The sequence below is a fragment of the Nelumbo nucifera genome, chromosome 3, assembly GCF_055504915.1.
Source record: "Nelumbo nucifera cultivar China Antique chromosome 3, China Antique-T2T, whole genome shotgun sequence".
Classification (NCBI taxonomy): Eukaryota; Viridiplantae; Streptophyta; class Magnoliopsida; order Proteales; family Nelumbonaceae; genus Nelumbo; species Nelumbo nucifera.
Window position 1 is genome coordinate 63,183,128 of NC_142651.1, and position 26,793 is coordinate 63,209,920.

The 26,793-nt window shown below is 37.7% G+C and overlaps 1 protein-coding gene across 2 annotated transcripts; it reads right to left on the reverse strand.

Moving 5' to 3' along the window:
* Nucleotides 1-5,305: 5,305 nt before the first annotated feature.
* On the reverse strand, nt 5,306-26,654 carry LOC104609444 (uncharacterized). 2 transcript variants are annotated; one of them, XM_088901318.1, is made up of 5 exons: nt 26,224-26,503; nt 24,870-25,989; nt 6,775-7,681; nt 5,826-6,469; nt 5,306-5,735 (listed from the first exon to the last, which is right to left on the reverse strand). In XM_088901318.1, the coding sequence occupies exons 2-4, from the start codon at nt 24,945-24,947 to the stop codon at nt 5,982-5,984; spliced, it is 1,473 nt and encodes a 490-aa protein (XP_088757444.1). In that variant the 5' UTR covers nt 24,948-25,989; nt 26,224-26,503; the 3' UTR covers nt 5,306-5,735; nt 5,826-5,981. The 2 variants fall into 2 exon arrangements, with proteins under 2 accessions (XP_088757444.1, XP_088757443.1); XM_088901317.1 differs by having other exon boundaries at nt 24,870-26,654.
* Nucleotides 26,655-26,793: the final 139 nt, after the last annotated feature.

The following is a 26,793-nucleotide window of genomic DNA, read 5'->3' on the forward strand; positions in this document are numbered from 1 at the left end:
TTTAAAATTTAAGTTTATATTTTTATTAACATTATGTTTAATATTTTTTAAATTCTTTTGGTATTTTTTGGATTTTTTTTTACTTTTTTTTTTGTAATTTTGCGCCTTTCTTAAAAAGGTGCGCGCCTCGCCTTGTGCCTTGCGCCTCAGGCGCAAAGTGGCCCTTGCACTTTTAAAACACTAGCTGATCTACATTTTTCATGTCAAAAATAACAATTTTTTTTGTTATATGTGTAGATCTATGGATTTTTATGAAGAAATATGGAAAAACAAAAATAAAGAAAAAAATTTTAAAAAAATGTTTGTTTTTTTATTTGAATGTAAGAACTTAATATGTTAGAAACCTATGGATGATCTACCATATCCATGTAAGATTTGAAATTTTCTATGTAATATTTGTTTTTGTTTTATTTTTTATTATGATTTGTCCATAACGATTGAATGTATTGTAGATCTATGGCTGATCTATCATATTCATAGATTATTTGGCATTTTGGCATTTATACTTTAAATATATGATTTTTTTTAATTTTTTTGTAATTTTTAGAATTAAAAATAAATATTAAATAATTATTTTTTATTATGATTTGTCCATAAACACTTAATATATTCTTAATATATGGATGATCTATCATATCCGTAGATCATTTGACATTTATCATTCAAATACAATTTTTTTTCGAAATTTTTGTAATTTTCAGAATTAAAAATAAATATTAGTTAATTATTTTTATTATGATTTGTCCATAAAAACTGAATATATTCTTAATATATGGATGATCTATCATATCCATAGATCATTTAACATTTATCATTCAAATATGATTTTTTTAAATTTTTTTTTGTAATTTTCAGAATTAAAAATAAATATTAATTAATTATTTTTTATTATGATTTGTCCATAAACACTGAATATATTCTTAATACATGGCTGATCTATCATATCCATAGATCATTTGGCACTTATCATTCAAATATGTTTTTTTTTTGTAATTTTCAGAATTAAAAATAAATATTAAATAATTATTTCTTATTATGATTTGTCCATAAACACTGAATATATTCTTAATATATGGCTGATCTATCATATACATAGATCATTTGACATTTGTCATTCAAATATGATTTTTTTAATTTTTTTTGTAATTTTCAGAATTAATAATAAGTAAAATTTATTTACATTTTGTTATGATATAGCCCTAAGGACTGAATATATTCTTAATATATGGCTGATCTATCATATCCATAGATCATTTGACATTTGTCATTCAAATATGATTTTTTGAATTTTTTTTATAATTTTCAAAATTAATAAATAAAATTTAATTACATTTTGTTATGATATAGCCCTAGGATTAAATATATTCTTAATATATATGGCTGATCTATTATATCCATGGATCATTTGACATTTGTCACTCAAATATGATTTTTTTGATTTTTTTATTTTCAAAATTAATAATAAATAATATTTAATTACATTTGAATATGAAATATCTTAATTTAATGCTGAACCTGCTGCGCCCCGGCTCAGTGGGCGGGCGCAGCAGCTACATGGACCCCTTCCTTTCTGTTGTTGCCAGCGCTTTCCCGGGCCGAGCGGGAATTTTTTATTAGAAAGGGCAGGCAAAGCCCGAAGGCTGCTATCCCAATAGGCCAGCGGGCGGAACGAGGAGAGGGCCCGGCAATCATACCACCGCGGTCGAAAAAGCGTGTTCCCTTCAGATAACACGCACCGTAGGCCATCCTCGGCCTTCTTCGTTTTCGATGAAAAACAAATCAAATCTCGATCTCCGAAAGCGTTTTATATATATAAAACTAGGCAAACTTGTGATACCCAATAATCTCTTTCACATACAACATTGCCTCTGCTAATTCCGTTATGTTCCTCGCCTGCGTGAACCAATTGTTGGATTTCCAAGATCTAGTGAGTACGATGAGCCCTCGGGGGAAAATGATTAAACTTGAATTCAAGGTTCAAAGTATTGACACGTATCAGCCTGTACCGATTGATACATAGGACCCCATTGATACATCCCTATAGTGGGTGTATCGGGGGTCTGATCAGTTCAGGGGATGGAGGAGACCTAAACCAGCCCCCCTGAATCAGTTTCAGAAAAAAAATAAAAAAATAATAATATCGATTCGCCCAATATGCCCATACCGACGTATCGGGCGTATCGATATTTTGAACCTTGCGAATTTTTGCGATTGAAGGCAAGGTTCAAAATATCGATATAGGGGCATATCGGGTGAATTGATACCTTTTTTTTTTTAAACTGGTTCAAGGGGGCCGGTTTAAGGCTCCTCTACCCCTTGAACCAGTCAGACCCCTGATACACCCACTGTAGGGGAGTACCAGAGAGGTCCCGGAATGATACTTATCAACCAATACGTAACGATTTTTTTAACTTTGGTTGAAGGTAAGTTTGCAAATGGATCGAATCGGATTCGGTAAAGGGTATAGATCTAATTCGACAAGAAATCAAACTGATCTGAATTCAAGAAAATTTTGTTAGCTTTTCAAGATTATGATTTTAATTCGGGTACCTAATAATATATTATAGTATATAATATAATTATATAAATAATGTAAATAATATATAATCTTTTATAAATGGATCGGCTCGGGATAATACAAAAGCTCTTGGATTTCCCAATGTTAAAACAAGACGCCAAATTTGCATTCAAAACTTTAGTTGTTGGGGGCCAACATCAGCTTTTCACTTGCACTTGCTGGATGCTGGTTAATGACACGGAGGCACTATCTATGAATTAGGAAAAAGTTGAAAATAAATCAATTGTGAGTTGTGACCCAAGCGGATTAAATTCAAAAGACAAAGGGTTGATCAAATTACTTTAATAGCTTATATATATATATATATATAACGGCCTTTTAATGGTCAAAACTTACAAATCAAATTCTCTCAGCCTTTTTGCATCTGTTCCATTCTTCAATTTGTAATTCTATCACTAAACAAAATTTAATCTTTTCATAGTTTCCCACCATGATCAATGCTGACTTTAAATGGAAACTTGGCGTCTTCGATTTCAATAGCGATAGGAGACAAAAGAGTCCATGAGAAATATGGAGATGGAACGGAGTGGTTGAAGTTGGGGATTGAGGCGGTGTTGGTTAGATTTCCAGCTATTGAAGAAGAGAAGAAAGAGGCAGTGAAGAAAGTCAAGATGAAACTAAGAGGTGCTGGTTAGATTTCCGGTGGTCAAGCTGGATTTGGAGTAGGGCTGATCATTTCAGCCTGGCCCGGCCGAAAAATCCAGGCTTGGGCCTAACTTTTTAGGCCCGGCACGGCCTGGCCTGGATATTTATGAATAATATATATCTTTATATATATATATGTTATTTAAAAATATTTGATAATTGATGTTTTATACTTTTATATATTAAATAGAGATTAATAGAGATTTGTAGGAGTTTAAAGATTTTAAGCCTATGGTCTTAAATCTTACCAAATTCTAATCTAGTATTTAAAAAAATATAGAAATTACTAAACCCTAATCTTCTCGGTTCTCTCTCTCTCTCACCAATTTCACAAAACCACCGCCTCGCTCAATTTCTCTCTCTCACCAAAAGACGAATCTTGTAGTGATGAAAACTCCATTGATGAAGATAAATATGAAGTTTAGAGTGGTTGCAAGTTTTGGGTAAAATTGAAACCATATTCAATTTTTTATTACTTATTTATTTATATTAATTTGAACTATTTTTTCTTAGCTTGCTAATATCTTTTTTATTTTACTTTTTATTTGTAAGAGTTGAATGGAAGATGGAGCCCCTTATAGAGATCTTTAAAGTTGTTTTGCAGATATTACATGACAATGGATGGTTATTTTTTGATAGATATTATAGATTTTAGGTTGATTTTTTGTTGATAAAAGATTTGGTTTGTTAAAATTATCATTTTTAACATACTAATGACCAATTGAAACTTATAAATTACAAGGTATAATGATTTAATTTCTTTTATGTTAGAAGCTTTTATCTTGATATTAAGTTTAAAGTTTCTACAAGTTACCATAATCTCTACAACAATAAGTAAAAAAAATATACAATTGTTTAATTTTAGAACTGAAATACAATAATTAAGCCCAGAATCTTGGCCCAACCCGGACCCATGTAAGACCAGGCCTGGGCCTAGCCTAAGCCCATTGTTATGAAGGCAAAGCCCAGCCTGACCCGGCCCATGATCACCCGTAACTTGGAGACGATGGGCATTCCGTGAGAACCAGAACCCAAGCCGAGTTCGTACTTCGTAGCATTTGTGCATCAGAACTCGATATGATGGAATCACCGAACCACAGAGACGATCTCACCCCCGTCACTAAGGTAAAACCTAAATCATTTAAAGGGGCAACAGTGCGGGTCAAGAAGCGTAGAGAGATATCAGAGCAGTCAGGAAGTCATAGAAGCATTTCCGGAAACCGCTCGCCTCCGCCTCCAACTCTATAACTATTAAGGCTATTCCCACTAGATACACCTTGTACAAGACATTGGTTGTCAAACCATGGATGATGGAACCAGGTAAACTTCAAACAAAATAGCCTGGATTTGCCACAGAATTTGCTGCACAGCATTTCGACTTTTGAGGACCAAGAATTATTCACCAAATGAAATTTAGCCATCTAACTCTAGACTCTTTCAATGGACCGGTCTTGGATTGGACCCATCCAGTCCAAAATCAATTTTGATAGACTCGAACAAGACATTAAATTAGACCAATCCAATCCAAAATATTTATTAGATTGGATTAAACCTGGTCCGTCCGTATTAAATTTATATGGGATTGGACTGAATTAAGCCAATATCTAGTCCATTGATATAAGATAAGAATATAGGTATCAATGGACCGAATTTGGGTTGAAACAAATCTAAATTAAAACAAATTTGAACAGATTGGACGATCCAGACATTGAATTGGACAAGTCCAAAATAATTATTAGATTGGACCTGATCCATTTGTAATGGACTCACATTGGACTGGATCAGATTGGACCAAATACAGTCCAATTGACACCCCTACTTGCAGGGATATTGTCTCTCACCTCATGCTATCAACCAAATAATAGAATAACTTCTATAGTATAAGATAATTATTTCTTCATGCTCACCAGTAGATTTCTTGCACATCAAGTAGTGATTCAGTTTGTGCATATCACTGTGCCTGTGCTTAAGGAAGGCTCTGCTAATTAGCCCAACATTTACCTCATTAGACCCGTACATATTATGCAAGCTTAGGTGATGACAAAACTAGGGACTCAAAACCAATCAAGAGGATAATCATAATTCATGGGGCAAAATTGAGAAGAAAATAGATCAATAAATGCTTACAAGAGAACTAAAGGATAAATGAATGGGAATACCTCTTGCTTTCTCTTTTCCCTCTATTGTACATTTCATGTAAATAAGACTTATGTTACAAAATCAAAATTGTGGTGGCGTAGCAAAGACCACTCCAAGCTTCTCTCAATTAGAAGAGCTTTTAAGCTTCAAAAAACAAATGGAAAATAATCGCACAAGTTAAGCCATCTTTCCAAACCACATTTCCCTTTTCTTTCTGTTAGCCTGACATATTGATTTGGAGTACATGGCATGTCTCTTCTGATACACCTATGATGGCTCTGATTGATTAGTACTCAACAGAAGGGGAAACCAAAAACCCTCTAATCCAACTCCTGTAAAGATGCACCAACGCATGGAGCAAGTGAAGGGTAATCTGACACATTTGATTCCATATAAAACAATTTCAGGACAAGGTGAAGGCACAAGCATATATTAATGCAACAGACGTCGGAAACATTTATACCTGAAAGAACAGGGCGTCTTAACAACTGGATAATGCAGTATGAGAAACTGACAACCTCAAGACCCAGAAGCTGCCATACCCTTCACAAAGGGTCTTTCCTGGCCCCTGCAGTGTTGAGATGGAAATGGCAAGAACGTCAAGTCCACTGAATATCAATCAGTATGGAATGACATATGGCAGTGCACAAACATCAGCCGACTCTATCTGCAAAGCTTCACCCCACACTTGTGTTGTCTCATCAACCCCCGAGGATTGCTGCTTGCACTTCTCCAGTCGGAGGTTATCACTACTGAATAGCCATTCTTGGTCATCAAAATCAGACCATTCCTCCATTTTAGGTACTGTCAGTATCTGGCTTAGATACTTCAAATCACGATGTGGTGGTTTTGCAGGTGCTTCACCATTCCCATTAGCTTTTACTGTGGTGAAAGAAGGCTTTGCTGAGAAAGTGGGAATAGGTCGATCTTGTATTATACCATTAACCTTGTGTTCCTTATCATCCACCTTATGGTTATTGGCTGCACCCTGCCTATCTGAAGAAAACTGGATAGCAGTTCGGCATGTTTCTAATTTCCTTCCATTCTCCGGGAATGGGTGAGAGGAAGAGCTGGGTCTTGGCAACTTATTAGGCTGAATTTCATTGTCTGAAAGAAAATTGAAAGAAAACAGTACAAAATTGCCAATCAGCTAATAAGAAGCTAAGACAGGAATAAACCCACAGAAGAAAATGAATTAATCAACAGAAAATGATCCTAATCAGTTGGAAATAGTTTAGTCAAAACCAATGGTCAGCATCCCCAAAACAAACCATTTATGACCATCAAGTACTGCAATGCATCTATTACATCCCTAGTTGAAAGCACATAGTACAAGATGTGCTTCCAACAATTTAAGAGAAACAGAGATGCTGCAGTGCTACAATAGTGCAGTACAAAAATCACTGACTCACCATGTAAAAATCCATTCATCTCAAAGTCTTTTCTTTTCTTGAGGTTCCCATCTGTAGCAGCACTTTTTTCATTGTCCTTGGGAAGGTGTAAGGTTTTGACATTTGGAGTAACTACAGGGTCTTTCTTGCTACTCTCCCTGGACTTATCCTGCTCATTAAGTCTGTGCTCGTTCTTGTCCTTTCCTTTCTCCTTTTCTTTTTCCTTCTCTTTATTCTTTCCTTTACTTTTCTTCTCTCGATCTTTCTCCTTGTGCTTATCCTTCCGTCTATCATTACCTTCCTTGTCTTTATTTTTTTCTTTCCCTTCCACCCTCTTCTCAGTATCCTTCTCCATTGGTCGAACCACTTCTTCAACTCTTCTTTGGTCCATTCTGGTGGAGCTCTGAAGCATAGCATTTCCCATGCCTTTTTCCTCATCTTTGTTCCTTTGCCCATCTGTTCTTCTATCATCACCTTTCTTGTCCTTATTCTTTTCTTTTCCTTGAACCCTATATTCCATACTCTTTTCGACCAGTCTGGACATAATCTCAGCTTTCCTATGACCTGTACCTGTGAAGTTCTCAACCATTTGATTTCCTGTCCCCTTTTCTTCATCTCTAATCCTCCTGTCCAACTCCTGAACAAATTTAGAATCCTTGATTTCCTCAGCACACTGAATGTTCTGACCAAGTTTCTCAGCATTATGCCCCTCAGGTCGCCCTTCATTTCTCTTGTCGTCCAAGGTCTTGTGTTTATCTTTCTCCCTTTCCTTGTCCTTCTTATCTTTGTGCTTCTCCTTTCGGTCTTTCTTCTCCCTATGTTTATCTTTGCTTCTCTCCTTGTCCTTCTCCTTGTCCTTCTTCTCCTTTCCTTCTTTCTTTTCTTTGTCCTTTTTCTCCTTTTTATGCTTCTTCTCCTTGTGCTTTTCCTGAAAATCACCACCCAGTTAGGAACAAGATAAATCCGACTAAGGATCCAAACAGAAGAAGGTTCACGGAGTGTCATGCACAAATCATATAATTAACTCCAAGCTACAACAAAATTTCCTTTTATCAAAATTTGATGTTTTCAGTTTTCTTTCAGGAAGACAGGCTTACAACGTAAGTAGAAAAATTACATTGTTGATCAAAGGAATGTAAATAACAAAGTCTATACATCAAGTACAAATGAGCACGAAAGCAGCTGCAAAATGGATTTCCAAACTATGAAAAAGTTGAAATACATTACTTTATAAACTGAGAATATATCATGCATATTAACTGGAATTCAGAACAAGGGGTGTCAATTGGACTGGATTTGGTCCAATACGATCCAGTCCAATGTGAGTCCATTATAAATGGACCAGGTCCAATCCAATCCAATGAATGTTTTGGACCAATTTGGACCAGTCCAATTCAATGTCTGGACCATCCAATCTGCTCAAATTTATTTTGGTTTAGATTGGTTTCAACCGAAACCCGGTCCATTAACACATATATTCTTATCTTATATCAATGGACCAGATATTGGCTTAATCCAACCCAATCCAATATAAATGTGTTACGGACGGACCAGGTCCAATCCAATCTAATAAATATTTTGGACCAGATTGGTCCAATCCAATATGTCTTGTTGGTCTGTCCAATCTGTCCAAATTGATTTTGGACTGGACGGGGTCCAATCCAAAACCGGTCCATTGACACCCTTATTCAGAACTACCCCTAATTAGTGTGACTCATTTTCCATTGAGGCCTATGGAGTACAGAGTACAGAGTACTACTACTGAATGGTCAACTTTACCATGGGAAAAGATGGGGAATACACGTAAGTCTGCACGGTCATATCAATAGAGAAGCAACAATAATGTCTAAAACCAAGACCAGACAGAGTGGTTCAAATATGTTTTTTGGACAAAAAACAAAAATAATGAAAATAAAATATATTCTTTAGGATTTCCCCTGTGACTGAATTTCTATCTTGAAAGAAATTTGTAAGCCAATAAGAAAGCTAAGTTTTCTAACTAAAAGTTGATCAAATCAATAAAGAAAAGATTTCCATATGTAAAATTTAATGACTAAAGGAGAGAGATTGTTTCTTTGAATTGTTCAAATTATTACTCTTAAGTATGGATCCTTTAGTTTAACAACTTATAAACTCATGATTTTTCTCTAATATTTCTGATTTTTCTGAAAGTTATTATATTTTTATTTTGCTCTAGTTTTCTCTTTAATTAACTTTAATTTTGGTGTCGCAGCTAAACAACCCAGTAGTTGAACTATTCACCCAAGACCCAGTCCTTAAACAAATCACTGCAGTTCTAAATTATTGGTACACAACCTAATAAAATTAAAATATTCTTTGAAATAGGCTCAGTTTGGGAAGAGTGCAAATACAAATGTGTAGAGTGCAAAACCTTGTAATCGATATTTCTAAACCTTGTATTTGCACTGCACATATTTGTATTTGCACTCTTCCCAAACTGAGCCATAGCTACAATATTGACTCCATATAAAATCAGTTTCACCTGAGTTGCTTGCCATGTTAAATACCCAGGACTAGAGAACTGAATGACTAAATGTTTTGTCTTTTAATGGATAAAATAATTAAATAATAAAATATTTGACAGAATGTAATTAACCCAACTTGAGTTTCAATCATTAAGGAGCCCACAACCCCAATACCTTACTAAAAGACAAGCAATAAATCATTCAGTTCAGCTATTTCAGCAGTTATCAAACAATCTCTAAAAATGCATTTCATAATACATGCTAGGGGTGAGCATGGGTCAGTCTAGTTTGGTTCCATGGCAGAACCTGGAACCTACCCTGTAGGGGTTGGTTCTGGCCTTGGTGGTTCCAGGGTCGGTTCCGGGGTCTACCCATGGAACCTGCTTTTAATTTACTCCCATAAAAAAAAAGAAGCATGTTTTTCAAAAACATGATTTTCAACAAATATAATATATAGTTTAAAACTTAATTATCTTTATTTTTTTTTGATCAACAACACTTAACTTATATTATCTTTATTGATTAAATTGAGTAACTTAATATGTAGATTATCATTATTCAAAACTTATAATTTAAATTTAAATTTTGTAAATATTACCTTTTACATTATTTATTGTACACATCCAAATATTAAAATGAAAACAAATGATCAAATCACTTAAGTAACTCAATGGTCAAGTGAGACCATGGCCTTTGCAATCATGAGTGCTTGGATTCAAATATTGACATCTCCAAAGTATTATGAAGTTTATTTCAAGGTAAGTTCGTTCCACCAAGGCCAACCAAGGCTGGTTAGGGTAGGTTCCACCCTGCTCTGTAACAGACTGGATAAGGTTGGTTCAAAGCCGGTTCGAGGTTGGTTCCATTCAGTTCCAGGTAGAATCTACCCATTTGCTCACCACCAGTACATGCAAGGACAGGCAACTTAACAAAGCCTTGAAAATATATGTGCCAACTACAAAAATCCTGTTTTGTCTTTTCACTCTATCAAGTGTCATAAAGAACAAGTAAATATTAAATAATTTCTTGGGAACTACAAACAAATTGTAACCCTCTGATTGATACCATATCTATATTAATGCCATAAAAACACCAAAGAAAGAGATACCCTTTGGAATTGCAATCTGTTTCCTTGTGGGTTTTCGTAACTGTCCCTAACCCCAAATGCAATCAATTATTTTATTTCAGGAAATAGGACTGCAGAATTTTTTATTATTTCTTCATAGGTAAGTATTGCAGCTCATGTTATAAAAAAATTGCTGGCCTGCGAGGTTTAAAGTATCAATACATATTGTATTGTATCATGCATATCATATTGGTATTGAAGGTCACTGAAAGCCAAAATATTGAGTTAGGGGATATTAACAGTTTCAACCATTAATATCCATCCTAATAAGCCCGTTTTTAAATAACTGAAAAAAAAAGAGAGAATCAACCAACTAATACGCACAATACACAATTTTTGGTATTGTGCATGTCAAAATTTTGAATCTTGCTAGTCTGTATGCAGCACAACTTCATATCCTCAAGCTACCACCATCATCATCATCGCCGATGCCTTATCCCAAGTATATGAGGTTGGCTACATTAATCCTGTTTCTCCAATCCGTTCTATTTAAAGCCATAACAATAAATCAACCAGGCATCTTGGGTGAGCACTGGGAAAGATATTCCAATTCAAATAACAAACTATTGGCAAGATAAAAGAGGACCCTGGTTCCAAAAAAATAAAAAGTCTGATGTGTAATTTTTGGATCCATAAAATCACAGTTGGAAAATTTTGGCAATCCAGATGACAAATTCAGTACTTAAAAGGCCATAAATGAGAAGTCGATACCTTTTTCCAAAATCCAGTACAACTAAATTAAACAAAACAACTGAGAACTGCACAAAAAAAGTCTTATGATTCATTCTATGCCTTGTCATATTTTGCAATTAGGAAATCAAACAAAAAAGGGTCCCCCTTCCTTCGCTTAAAAGGCCTTGAAATTTGGCAGTTAACAAAAGTGAGCCAGAATTACAAATAAGATGGCTCTGAACCTTCCTGACACTCTACCTTATGGTTTGGGAAAACAACTAGGTGGAGAAGATAAACATGTACATATCCACCTTTGCCACATTCTTCCTAACCTCATGTTTCAAGATTTAAGATTAAAAGACATGTATCAGTGTGAGACATGTCTGAGCCTAACCCCTGTTGAGTTCTGATAGGCCTGAGCACAAGAACTGCCCTGACAGAATTGAACTTAGGGGCAATCTGTTTATGGCCAACTCAAGCATGCACCTCTGAAGAAAGTGATGACTGATTTTTTATATATCAATCTTGTCTCTATGTTAAAAAATCCAACAAAATAACCTAATTTTTTGTCATAGTTAGATTTTTTTTTTAGTTTTGTAGAGAAACTGATGTGGGCCCCACAGCTGTGGGGCCACTCTGCCCGTAGGGTAGAATATACCTAGTCTATCTGTTATGTTATTCTGTTATTCTAGTTATGTTATTCTGTTACATGAAAGGACATACTTGCCCTTGGTGTTTACATCATAACACTTAACAATATAAAAAAACTGAAAAGTAAATAATAGAACTAGAATAACAGAATAACATAACAGATAGACTAGGTATATTCTACCCTACGGACAGAGTGGATCAGTTTCTCTACACTCCCCCTCAAGTTGGGAGTAAATGTTTATCATTCCCAACTTGGATAGATCCGCTTCTAGCTTCTTTCTTGATACAGCTTTAGTGAGGATATCTGCTAGTTGCATACTGGATGTGATGTAAGGGAGGCATATTTCTTGAGATGAGACCCTCTCTCGTACAAAATGTCGGTCAACTTCAATGTGTTTGGTTCTGTCATGCTGCACTGGATTATGTGCTATATTAATGGCTGCTTGATTATCACAATACAGCATCAGAGGCTTCTCATACTCAATACCCAACTCCTCAAGTAGAGATCTTAGCCATAGGATTTCAGCCACTCCGTTGGCCATGGACCTGTATTCTGCTTCAGCACTAGACCGGGAGACAACACTTTGTTTCTTACTTCTCCAGGAGACAATATTTCCTCCCACAAGGGCACAATATCCTGAGGTAGATCGTCTGTCATCAACACTCCCAGCCCAATCGGCATCTGTATAGACCTCCACCTTCATGTGGTTATTGTTCTTGAACAGTATACCCCTACCCGGGCATCTCTTCAAGTAGGCTAAAATTCTTTCTTCCGCAAGAAGATGTGTGGTTCTAGGAGAATGCATGTACTGGCTGACAACACTAACAGCATAAGTAATATCCGGCCGAGTGAGACAGAGATAATAGGAGCTTTCCTACCAACCGCTGGAACATAACTTTGTCTTCAAGCAGCTCCCCACTCTCTGCACTAATCCTGTGGTTCTGTTCAATGGGTGTATCTGCAGGTTTGACACCCAGCTTTCCAGTTTCAGCCAGCAGATCTAAAACATATTTCCTCTGAGAGACAAAGATCCCCTGTTTAGATCTAGCAACCTCAATGCCCAAAAAATACCGTAGTGTACCCAGACTCTTTGATGAAGGAGCTGTTTGAGGGACTCAATCTCATGGCTGTCATTTCCTGTCACCACAATATCATCAACATATGCTGCAAGTAGTGTCAGTGAAGACTCCACCCTCTTGATGAACAATGTATGATCTGACTGGGCCTGTACATAACCAAACTTTCCAAGAGCTAGTCTGAATCTGTCGAACCAAGCTCTAGGTGACTGCTTCAAACCATACAATGCCTTATTGAGCCGGCATAACTTCTTACCTGTCTCTGTATCATAGTATCCAGGAGGCAACTGCATGTAAACCTCTTCCTGCAAGTCCCCATTCAAGAAGGCATTTTTAACATCCATTTGGTACAAAGGCCAAGTGTGGCTTGCTGCAAGAGATAATAGAACCCGAATGGTGGTCATCTTGGCTACCGGGGCAAATGTCTCCAAGTAATCTATACCATAAGTCTGAGTGAACCCTTTTGCAACTAGCCGAGCTTTGTACCTATCAATGGATCCATCCGCATTGTGCTTCACAGTAAATACCCATCTGCATCCAACTGGTTTCTTTCCTTTGGGCAAGTCAACTAGCTCCCAGGTATTATTTTTCAACAGGGCATCCATTTCAACTTGCATTGCACCTCTCCACTCCGGGACTGATAGGGCCTCTTGTACTGTTCTTGGAATAGGGACATTGGAAATGGAACTAAGGTAGGACCTGTAGGTAGGAGATAGGCGATCATAGGATAAAAAATGGGAAATACAGTGGGCTGTAGATGTGGTACAATGTCGTTTCCCTTTACGGACTGCAATCGGAAGATCAAGGTCATCTGTAGGAGGTGAAATGGCAACAATAGAAGAAGTCTCTGTGGGTCCTGGGACTGTAATGTCTGGACCTGGAGCCGTAGATGAGATTGGAGCTGGCCTAGACTGCTGATGATCGGGATCAACCTGCCTGCACCGCCTGTGATAGACCCTCAACTCCTGATCCCTCTGACCACCCTCACCATTGCAGCTCCCATCACCCAATGGAATAGGTAAAGGAACTACCCCACTCTCACTGCTCTCCCCTTGAAGACAAGGACTTAAACCCCTACTCTCACTGCTCTCCCCCCGAGGAGAAACCTGAGGATAATAGGGTGTCTCCTCAAAGAAAGTGACATCCATGGAGACGAACTTCCTCCATGTGACAGGATCATAGCAGCAATACCCCTTTTGAGTTTGTGCATAACCAAGGAAAATGCATTTGGAGGCCTTGGGTTCAAACTTGGAGTGATGGGGTCCGAGAAGCTTAACAAAGCAGGTACAACCGAATGTTTTAAGGGGAATAGAAAACAACTCCTCATGTGGGTATAAAAGGGAAAAAGGAGATCGCAAATCAAGAACTCGGGAAGGAATCCGATTAATAAGATATACTGCCGTGAGGATAGCATCACCCCAGAAGCGAATAGGGACATTGGAGGTAAACATAAGACTTCTAGCCACCTCCAAGATGTGCCTATTCTTCCTTTCTGCAACCCCATTCTACTGAGGTGTATGAGGGCAAGAGCTCTGATGGATAACCCCATGAGCAAGAAGGTAAGATGCCAATGACTTAGCAAAGTATTCCTTTGCATTATCAGATCTAAGAACTTTAATCTTGACATCAAACTGGGTTAGGATCATTTGGTGAAAGTTTTGGGTCAGGGTGGGAACCTCATCTCGTGAACGCATAAAATAAACCCAAGAAAACTGGGTATGGTCATCAACAAATAACAAAAAATATCTGTACCCACCCATAGAAGGAATGTGATATGGCCCCCAAACATCCGTATGCACAAGATCAAAAGGACGATTACTCCTTTTATTACTCAATGAATAAGAGTTTCTACAATGTTTAGCAAACTCACAGCTTTCACATTGCAACTGAGACAACTCAACAAACTCAAACAGAGTAGGAAACAGACTCTTTAAGGACCGAAAAGATAAATGACCCAATCGGTTATGCCAAAGCATAACCGAACTCACACTCTGGGAAACAAGTGACCTCTTACCCACTGACTCTTCCCGACGAGAACTCTCCCCGAGCAGATAGATCCCATTTGTCTCACGGCCAGTCCCAATCACCTTCTTTGTCTCCAGGTCCTGAAAAACACACCGGTCAGGGAAGAAAGTTACTGAGCAGTTCATGTGTTTGGTAATACTACTGACTGAAAGGAGGTTAGTATCAAGCTTAGGAACATGTAAGACCGAAGACAAGGAGATCGTATCTGATAACTTAATGTCCCCCTTCCCAGAAATAGGAACCAGGGAGCCATCAGCAATAGATACTTTATCCCTACCAGATGACAAATGGTAAAAGGTAAACAGTGAAGGCAAGCTAGTCATGTGGTCGGATGCACCTGAATCTATTACCCAACAAGGTTCAGTAGTACCTGGAACTGAGGCAGGGTAGGCTGAAGCTAGAGTACCTGAATTTACAGTTGTAATCTGACCACCCATCTCAGAAACACTGCCATAACTGATACTCCCAAAGCTGCCTTCTGCCTGATTTTTAAACTCCATCTCGGTCAAGTCTTAAAACAGCACTTGGACTACCAATCACAATCAAAAACAGTATAGGCCTGATCTGTATTCACAGTGTATGTGCACAAAACTGGGATAACTCTGATCTGAAATCAACTAACAAACACAACAGTGGCTGTCCATAGAGCTCTAACCCCTTTAAGAGAGTTCGAAAACCCCAAAAAACTCTGAAAAACAGCTTAGAAGGAGGTCTGATTTGCCTTTGCAGAATTAGGGTTTTAATCAGTCCTTAAAGTGATCAATTCAGTTGCACAATCTAATCAGTACTGTATAGATAGACTTGTAGTAGGGTTAATATGAAACCCTAGAATCTGATCAATGCTAACAATAAACTTGAGGACAGCTCTAGATAGATCACAAGATTCAGTCCAGCACTAGAGCTTGCCGCAAGATCACTTTCAAACTTCTAGTGCAGAAAGAAACAAGGCTAAGACAGTTCGGTGTAAAACAGTAGGGTTTTAATCACAGCAGAACAGTAGGGTTTGCTGTAAAACCCCAGTGAATCGAAGTGTAAAACAGTAGGGTTTTAATCACAGCAGAACAGTAGGGTTTGCTGTAAAGCCGTAGTGAATCGAAGAGATGAAAACCTAGAACGGTTCAGCCTTCCTCTCCAGATAGGTCCAACCTATCTTTTCTTAGAAAAGTAGATGACTTACAAGAAAAGAATTGTTCGCTGCCTTCTAGGGTTACCCGAACCCTAGTCTTCTCTGATCCTTCCTGACCACCAATACTCTGCAACCATAACAAAACTTCCAACAGCTGCTAGCACTTCTGGCGATCTCCAAGAATCAGTCTGCGAACTCCACCTTTTCAGCTTCTAGTCCTAGGAGATTCTCATGTGGTCGGCCGGTATTAGACTCACATAAGAAACCCTAACTTGGCTCTGATACCATGAAGATGATCAAGACTGCTATCAGTCTTGGACACTAAGGAATTTCAGGTTCGAACAGAAGAGAAAGTGAAGAAGAAAGAGGAGAAAGATTAGTGAGAGAGCAGTAGAACACAGGTTTGAAAGGAAGGACAGATTCAGAATAATCTGCCGCCACCACTTCAATTTAATATTTATATGTTATTGCTAGTTACATGAAAGGACATATTTGCCCTTGGTGTTTACATCATAACACTTAACAATATAAAAAAAACTGAAAAGTAAATAACAGAACTAGAATAACAGAATAACATAACAGATAGACTAGGTATATTCTACCCTACGGACAGAGTGGCCCCACATCAGTTTCTCTACAAGTTTCTGTTAGGGAAAGCATACTATAACTCAAAATTTTATCCTCAAATTAGAACAGAAAATCATACATGTTAAGGCCAAGTCCAATGATTCAAAAATAGCACTTAAGGCTACATTTGGTTGCAGTGCAAATCTCAACCAGAAGCAAATTTTGCACCTGGTTCAGTTTTGCATCTGTTTGTTTGTAACTATGATTTGCACTCCTACCTGATACAAAACTTGTACCATCTTATTTGCACTCAGTAGCAGTGTAAATTTTGTGACTCAAAAACTGATCCAAATTTGCAACACCTTCCTCCTACATCAATTCTCTCTCATATAAAATAAGGACCACATCATCTTGCTTCCTATCTCACTTCCAAACAAATAACCCTCCTCCTACCCCATTCTCTTTCATACAAGGTGGGACCTCACCAGTTACTTCCTATTTGACTTATAGTAAACAAGACAAGGTCAAATCTGAAGCAAAAGTAAACCAGAATTTTCACACAACCTATTTGCACTCCCATGCAATTACAGCAACAAAATGCAACCTAAAGAACTATAGAATATAACTTCCATGCCACTCTTTGTTCTTTGAGCTGGTATAAGTATCAGAGTAAAGCATAAGGATAACTTTCACAGAAAGTGAAAAGGCAAGGTATTATCAAACCACTATTAAACTCATTATCTCAAGTATAAAAGAAAAAATTATTGAACTATGAGGTATCATTTAATGGAATAAATAACCATACTGGTAGTATTTGCCAAAGTGTAACTTTCTTCTAGTGAATAGTGAACTAGAACTGAGAATTCGTGGCATAGGAGGACAACTAAAAAGAAAATATTGAACATTTAAAATGTAGCACCAGAATCCAATGGTCTTGGAACTTGACTAGTACCCAATGTGTATACTCCACCTGAAGATCCTAACCAAGTGGATATCAACTCCAAGTACCAAAACAAATCATTTTGGAGTGCAAACGTCCAACCAGTTTTGCAACTATTTACCTGGACATGGTGTAAACACTGCCAAAACCAAAATAGGTTTGCATCCAATTTTGCACCATAATCACTACAGATCTTCAGCCTTTATCAACAAAAAAACTAAACCTCTATTAAATTAGTCGCATTAAAGTACATTCTCCACAGCCTGCGCACATACAAAATAATATTAATGGCCTATTGCATGGGGTGGAAGAGGATTGTTGGTTCCCTAGAACTAGACAGCTAACCTACAGCTGTGTGGTTTATAGGAGGCATTGAGAAAGTGATGGTTTTGGTTGATAAGGGAATATTGTTCATGATTGGAGGTGAACATGCTTCTGGATGGACAGGTGGTGCACCAGTCAGTGCCTCAGCCATCTATTCCCCAATGTCTTCTCCCATGCCCTAAACAAAGAGGCAAAAGTGGTGGACTGTTATGAGTTCAGGGGAGACCAGGTTGTTTGGTGTCCAAACTTCCATTAAAATCTAATGACTGGGAAGTTGAGGAGATGGCAGAGTTATTTGGAACTATCCTCAATTACAGACCCAGGGTGGGAAACCAAGACAGTTGGATTTGACTTCAGGACCCTTCAAGTGCATTTTTGCTGAGATCCTTGGCAAGATGACTATGTAACTCTGGAAGTGAGTCTCTCTCAGCCAAAATGATATAGAATCCACCTATCCCCTCAAAGGTCTCCTTCCTATTGTGGATGGCAGTTTGGGATAGACACTTGAGACAGATTCAGCTGGAGAGGCATGAACTTGGTCAACATATGGGTGTTGCAGTATTTGAAGAATGCTCCAATAGATGCAGATCGGCATGGAACTTCATCAACAAAAGATCTACAATAGGTGATTATACATACTTGGGAGGTAACTTGGTAACTTGGAAGGTTAAGTCGTTATAGAGTGTAATAGCCAAGAGCAGTGCCAAAACAGAATATAGAGCTATGACTCATACCACATTTGAGTTAATGTGGCTGAAGAATGCACTTAGTGAAATTGGGATATCTGTCAAAAATCCTAAAGAGTTACTCTGCAACAATCAAGCAGTTGTATAGATTGCATCCAACCTAGAGTTACATGAAAAAAGCAAACATATTGATTTAGATTGCCACTTAATGCATGAAAATGTTCTTAATATAGAGATTTCTACACCATGTATGAAGTCTGAAGACCAGCTTATTAATTTGTCAACTACATGTTTGAGTAGTAGAATGGGTTATATTTGTAATAAGCCAGAGTTGTATGATGTATATGCTCCAACTTGAGGAATAGTGTAAAAATAAAAAAGCTTGAGGAATAGTGTTAAGAGTTTTTGAAAGTTGAGTGTTCGAGTTTATACATGTTTTTCTCTTGTTTAAAAAAGGCACTCTTGCTTTCCCTATTTTATAACATAAGTAGGGATAGACTTGTAATGGTACTTCATCATTACTAATCCATATATACCACATGCCTGCCATAGTTGTCAAGGCGATGCCTAGGCGCCCTTTGAGGCTCGCCTTGCCTAATCGTCAAGCAGTTTTCTACTTCCTACTATAAAATACTTTTTTATTCATTCTTTTTTGATATTATAATTATAAAATAGACATTATTAAACTAAAATAATCATTTAGTGTTTATAGACTAATTTCTTTTTATTATTTTCTTATTTATTAGAGTTTAATCAATAGAAACATTGCTAAATGCTGTATTGAACCCTCAAAGACTAGAACTCATTCATTTCAGACCTTCCCCAACCTACCCTTTTCTTAATTCCGACCCCAAATAGACCTACCCTCAATCTATCAAAAACCTTCCAAATTATCACAACTATGCAGATATTCTCGTGTATGAATCTTTCGTCTATAGAAGGATTGGCCTTAATCCTTTTCCTCTCCCCATAATTATCATTAATCCTTTCTAGCCCTACGACTGCATTATTCTCAAATAGTTGCTCCGTTGTGGAAGTCATGCCCTTCTGAAGCTCTTTGACTGATGACCCAACATCAGGATTTGGAACTTTTGCCTTATCTTCCAATAATCCCACGGCCATTTCTTTCACTTCCTTAAAAGCTTTTCTAGAAATTTCCTCTCCACCCAGTTAAAATAAACCCAGTCTTTTACTGACCTCCACCTCTTTGTTAATAACCATTTCCTGATCTGCTTTCCCCTCGACTTCATGTTTTTCATTCGTTATAACCACATCCTCTTCATCTTTGTCATCCAAGTCTTCATTGAGAGGTTTCATTCTATAGACCTTTTTCTTTGATAGACCTTTGATCCTTCAACCCCACTCACTTCTTCTTCCCCCCTCTATCATCTCCTTCACTAGATCCATCCTTTTCCAGCTTCTCTCTCCATCTATCCTCGTCAACATCGCTTACACTTTCCTTTTCCTTTCCTTTTGCTCTCCAAAACTTCTACCCTTCTGCCAGCGGCAATTAAACCAAGCCTTTTTCCATTTTCTTCACCAACTGGTGCAATTCGCTGCTTGCAAGAGAAGCCCACTCCTTGTTCACCTCCTCCATAAGTAGCCCCACTACCCTTTCTACCTCAGCTTCTTGAAGACCACCATGTTCAAGCCCATCAGCAACAATCCCCAATTCATCTTGCCGAACTCTAATAGAAGAGGATAATGATAGACCCGAATAGGCGTCCATTATCACCGCCTTGCCTATGTCCCTCATGTGATCACTTAAGATCAAATGCAGTGTTTTAAAAGCGCAAGGCACAAGGCAAGGTGCACGCCTTTGAGGCAAGCCGCACAATTTAAAGAAAAAAGCTAAAAATTAAAAAAAAATGCAAAAAATTCAAAAAATTATAAAACATAATATTAATAAAAATATAAACTTAAGTTTTAAAATAAATGTTTTAAAAAACCTATTATCGAAAATTAAAATACATAAATATAATATGTAAAGCATATTCAAATGAGAATTTAAAAATGAAATCAAACATATAAAACATTTTCAAGCATATAAAACCACAATCTCTTTTTTTTCTCAATTGCATCAAGTAGCTAATATGATATATTACATTCCTAATTCTACGAGCCGCCTTTGTGCCACGCCCCTCGAGGCAAGCCCAAACAAGTCCATGTTAGGGTCTCAAATTCTTAGTTTTCACACAAAAAATAATAATTTTATAGTTTTAATTGCTTTTAAGAAGATATTTTATTAGGATGAATAAATGGACAACGTTACCAAATAGGGGATTCTCGAAGCTCTGATTAAAACTATAAAATTATTATTTTTTGTGTGAAAACTAAGAATTTAAGACCCTAAAATGGACATGTTTGGGCTGGCCTCGAGGCCCCCGGCCCAGTGGCCAGACTCAAAAATAAAGGAAAAAGCGGCAAGTTTTCAAAAGGCGCAAGGCGCACGCCTTTGAATGGGCTGTGGCTAGGACCTGGGCAAGGCGCCTACCCTAAAATGCACCTCGTCTGTGCGCCTAGGCGCGCTTGAGGCACGCCTTTTAAATCACTGATCACATGAGCCTCCTTTCTAATCAAAGGGCTATTAATAATTAACCCTTGGTCCTTACCTGGCCCAACATCTTGGAGCTTCCTCACATTGGGTTCAACCACCTCAATTGAGCAATCTCCCACATGAGCATTAAAACCACCACGTGAACTAGCATGAACCAATTCAGCTGCTTGACTAGAGCGAGTGACCCAACCCATCTCCAACTCCTCCACTCTTAAAATTCTCCTTCGACACTTATTGTGTATGCTCAAAATCATTAATACCATTTGTCAACGCATAAATAGAAGGCCTTCTCAAGCAATGCCCTTTACCATTTCCCATGTGGAGAAAATGTTCCATCTGCATCACCCTACTTCTAGCCTCCTACCCTACCTTGCCATCTCCAAAAAAAGTCACACTACCTCTCAACCCACCATCTTCTACAACCCCACGTAAGCAAGCTTTCTCCATCCCTTCATCTTCATCCCTACAAGTTTCTCTCCACAGAGAAGCTTCCATTGAGGTAGCAATCCAAACAGGGTAGGATCTACCATCTGCAAACACGTCAATCCTTCTAGGAATATCCCCTAGTTTCACTCTTTCAAGCATAACCGCTGCTGACTGGAGATCAATTGCAAACACCCTATCAAGCCAAGCATTGCAGATGCAAGCAAGAGACTTAAAGAAATCTTCCTTCCAAAGATGAAATGGTAATCCAAGTATTCTAACAAATACTTCATCCTCCATCCCAATCTCTTTCAAGTTTTTATTTGGACACCAATTCAAGACTGTGATTGGACCACCCTCCACCTGAATGTTAATTGTTGCAATTTCAACTTTTTTTTTTGATAAATTTGTTGCAATTCCGACTTTGTCTTCCACCATTTCTACCAAAGCCTTGCAATTAGCAACAGGAGAAATGACTATCACTCCTTTCACCCTCAAACCCCGTAAAATACCTTTTGCAACCTTTTTCCAATCTTTTGGTTGATAATGAGTTTCAACCAAAATTTTCTTCATCCACTCCTTGTCACCCAATGCATACAGATTTCCAATCCAAAACCCTTTCCCTATAACCAGGTCCTCTTCCCTCCTCAGTTCCTTCAACTTGTAAACATTAGAGCCATCCATCATATCATTTTTAACCTGAACCGAGCCCTTATCATCCCCTTCAGATTTCCAAGCCAGAAATTCCTTAAGCATAGCAGGCACCTTCTTCCACTCTTGTACTTTTCTTTTTTCAGGATTCAGGAAAACACACTAACTGCTTCTTTCCTCCCCCAAACACCTCAAACAATGCAGTAAATCTTCCTTTCTTGTTAATCCTTCACTCTGCCCGATACTCTCTGTGACTTTCGCACTCCGAACTTTTCCATTCCCTTTCATTTCTTAAAATCAAAGCCTCATAAACTAATATCTGCAACCCTTTTTTGATGAATGATTAAGCAATTTTATTAAAGAGAGAAAAAGGGGAAGTACAAACAGCCTTGGAGGAGGCACAAGATGCTACATCCCCATAGGTATGAGTGCAGACCCAAAAACTGTGAAATTAAATGAGCCCAATACAAAGATACCCAAGAAACCCCTTACTTAGCCAAAGAGTCTGACAAAGCATTAGCTGATCCACTGACCAATTGGAAATTGACAGTCATGCTTCTTGTAATCCATTTTACTTTCCTCAGAAGATCTCTGTAGCCCCAAGTGACAGTGTCCGGATTCTGCAACCAACTATGACCTTAGATTCTCCTTCAACTACCAGATTTTCCACTCCAAGTTGGCTTGCAACCTGTAAACCTTGTACAGCTGCTAGTAACTCAGCTCTTGTTGAATCTCCAACTCCCACTGGGCCTGAGAATAAGGAAATAAGAACGAAACTCTGCAACCCTTGAACTACTTCAACTCCTACTAACAACACCGTCGCCTTTTCCTTCTCCCTAATCTTAAGGGAAAATTTAACTTTGATTCTTATCTCCTCAAACAGCAATCTCTTGGCTTCTATCTTCAGGAACCTTCTCCACAGAGACTCCATTTGCACGAGTGTCCCTAACATTTGACTTTACAAATGTGACTGATCAATCACAATTTTGTAAACTATAAAATAGATTTTTAAAAGATTACCTTATACCTTGATAACATTTTGTAGGAAAAACGGCATTTGATATGTACATTAATTGTTCATTTATGTTAAATAAACAAGGAGAGGAAGAAAAATGTCATGTAGAAGTGTCCCTCAAGAATCAATGGAGTGTCGGAGTCCAATGCATGTCTGACACAGGCTCTTCCTCCATTTGGGAGATTGCAAGGAGAGAACTGTTTTCTGTTTTATGTATTTCTTTTTGAGATAGAGTGCTAGCTCATCACCTTGGCACCATACTCCTCTTTATTTTTAATGGAATATTTCTTTAATTTACCATCCAAAAAAAAATTGTAATATGTTCTTCAAGAAGCCTATGTGCTCAAGAATAGTCTCAAGTCCCTAAGCATAAAGCCTGTGGCATGATATTCCCCTCCAAGACAGAAAAAAAATCAGGTCCAATATTTGTAGATTCCGTAAGCATGCCAACATGGATACAATGTTCATCCTCAATTGCTGTGGTACCAATTTTGATGCTCAAATACTTAATGGAAGGCAAGATGCCATAACTCATTCATGGTGAATATTTTTTTATAGGAAAATGTAACTTTCACTAATTAAATTAAAATAAGAAATGGTAACTTTCATTCATGGTGAATGTCATCTACACATCTAAGCACCATCTCGAACATCATAAGTGGTGAATTCATTTATCTGAACCAGAAACTCTGGGATAGGGTAGTTCTGAAAAATATGCACAACTAAGCCCCTCATAAGGTCTTGATATAAAAAACATAGATAGCTCAAGTGGCACCAATTATGTATAAAGGATAATTAAAGTCAATTTAGCTTTCTCTATGGGCACATGGGACAGACCTATTAAATGGCATTACCTAGCTTGTTTATTGGGCTGCTTTTATAATTAAAACTTTCCCATTGCTACCACAATTACATGCAAATAGTCTGATATTCAGATATTGGCAATTAATCATATTAATGCAGGACAACTGTCTGCACTAGATTGAAAAAGATTTATTGAGTACCCAAAAATCAATTGTAAATACAATATCTCCAGGCATATGAAAGAAGATACCATGACCTGATTGTGTTCACATTTGCGCCCCACAGCACATCCGAACCATGTATTGGGATCTTCTACTCATAAAACATCTATGAGTAGAAGATACCATTGACAAGTACAGGAGATGTTCCCAATGCAGGCTGAGATGTGCACGTGGAGCACAAATGTGAACTCGACCTGATTGCCTTTATTTTCAACTGCACTTTAAGGTGTCAGAATTGAATTGCAAAGAATAAATGTGAGGATATGAAAAACAAAAACTTGCATTTATTTTTTGTTGTCCTTTTTTGTTTCTAGCCTTTCTCAATGGTTTTATTCATCTATGAGTAGACGATAAACACCATATGGCCCAATTCATAAAACACCTGCAGGAATGGATTGAACATGCAAAAAGTGTTATCTGCAATAAGACCCTGAGAACATGGGGAAGAAAATATGAACCCATGAATTAAAATACTTTGCTTGATAACCTAACTGTTTCAGAGACTCTTGAGAAAGTAGCCAATTCAACACATAGAAACCATCAGCATATACAACATAAGTTACATAACAAATTCAATGGTTTAACCCAGACAGAATGTCATACCAAAGCTTCACGAGATATCTTATGTCACCAACCCATTGATAAATATCATTGTAAAACAAGAAAATAGGAAGCTACAATAAACAATTCAATGCAAAATAACTGTAACTGAAGCCAGCAAATATGTTCAATCAAGAGAATTGAGAAAATAAATAAGAGATGAACCTTTGTCAGTACGTCGGCATCATCAGTCCTAGCCTTCTTTTCATATCCTGGTGGCGGAAATGGAAAGCAGCGAGACATTGCACGGAATCCCAGAATTAGCAACTTGGGCTCCTTCTACCAACAAAAAAGCGCGACTTAGTTTCCAATACTGTTGTTCCAAGAAGGGAACGGACCAGCAGCAGCGCTCCTGTCCATGCACCATGTCCCCGCACTCATTTCCAGGTTCAATAACGCCCCATGATACTCTCAGCCCCAAAATTTCCCAAATTCTTCTCTTGCCAGAAATGGAACCGGGGATGGAGAAGATAAGTCTAAATTCCACGCAAAGCAAAACTAAATGAATTCAACCGATCATCTACTGCAAGGGATCAGTGAACTAGCTTGACTGGTGCCCAATAAGGAAAATACCAGGAAAAAAAAAACAAATCTACTGTATCCAGACAGTGAACTAGCTTATCTCATGCCAGACAGAGAAAAAACAACTGGATAATAAGATAGCATCTAAGCTAGAGAATACATCAAGCTAAGTCAATCCGAACGGCTTCTTGAGGAACGAATAAGATCCACTGCAATCCGATCCTATGCTTCCCCTTATGGGACAATAAAAAACCACCACCTGTACCTTATCAGAGAAAACCAATGTCAAGGGCATCTCCCAGCACAGCAGATCAACTACTCGGAGAGCACAAGATACAAGCACCCAAACCTTTCAATCAATGAAATACTTAATTCTGCATCACCATCTTTACAAATTCTAAAATGCAATCTTCTTCCATGTCCAAAAGAACAATCTTCCACCATCGCCTACTGCAGATTCACCGTTCTAAAACGTCATTAAACACAAAACCAGAAGAGCTGAGTCCACAAAGCCAACTCGTAACAAAATCCAAGCTTGCACCCATAATATAACGCTTCTCGATCTTGACTTAACACTGAACGACACCACCTCAATAATCCAATACTCCCCTCCTTATTCCGCCCACCTGTATTCTGATCGTAACCCTAACAGTCGAACCCCACAAAATTAGAGCCGTCCCGACTGACGATCCGACCACAGAAAAATCCACCAGCAGAAACACGCCAATCGCACCCCAAGTAAGAAAAACCCTAATCTTAAATTCTTCAAAAAAGAATTAAAAAACAACTATGTCAAACCCACAAAAAAAATAAATACAACAAACAAACTGTTATTCTCTCTCCCCTTTCTTCTCAGCTTCCATCGAAACAGAAGACGAGTTGCAGAAGCTCGATTGAGAGCGTTAATATCAAAATAATTAGAGATTTGCAAGGAGGAGAAAGGGAAGAGAGAAGACTTATGATGATAAAAACTTTATTAATTTTTACGTTTATTTACCTTGTCCGCTACAAAGAAGACATTGTAGGAGGACAAGATCTCAAAAATCAAAACCGATTTCAAGAGCTGTTCTTATTTCTCAATCTCCCTGTCGTGGGGTGCCTCTCTCTCTCTCTCTCTCTCTGTGTGTTTGGTTCTTGCTTCTCTCTCTATATATATTGTTTTTTTCTTTTTTTCTCTTCAGACCTCAAATGGGTTTTGTTCGGAAATCATACGCGATTGAAAGGAGTGCGGCTTCTCTCTTCTCTCGTCAAAAGAAAACCCGAAGAGGGGAAGAGAATTCTTTGAAGGATATGATCTAGGCCTATTTATAAATGATGAGAGGAGAGAGAGAGAGTATTAAGGGAGAGAAAGTGAAAAGGGTTAATTAAAGCTTAAGAACGAAATAAAACAAGTTGAGATTTGAGAAGAAGATCCGATCATAGAACGGTAGTGATAATAAAATGGGATGGAAAGAGAAGGGTTTTTGAGTCGTAAGTCGTAACTCGTAAGTGGGTAAAACCGTAAAAGTGAACAAACAGGTCTCACACGCACACACGCACAAGAGAAGCAATAGTTGGGAGAACACGT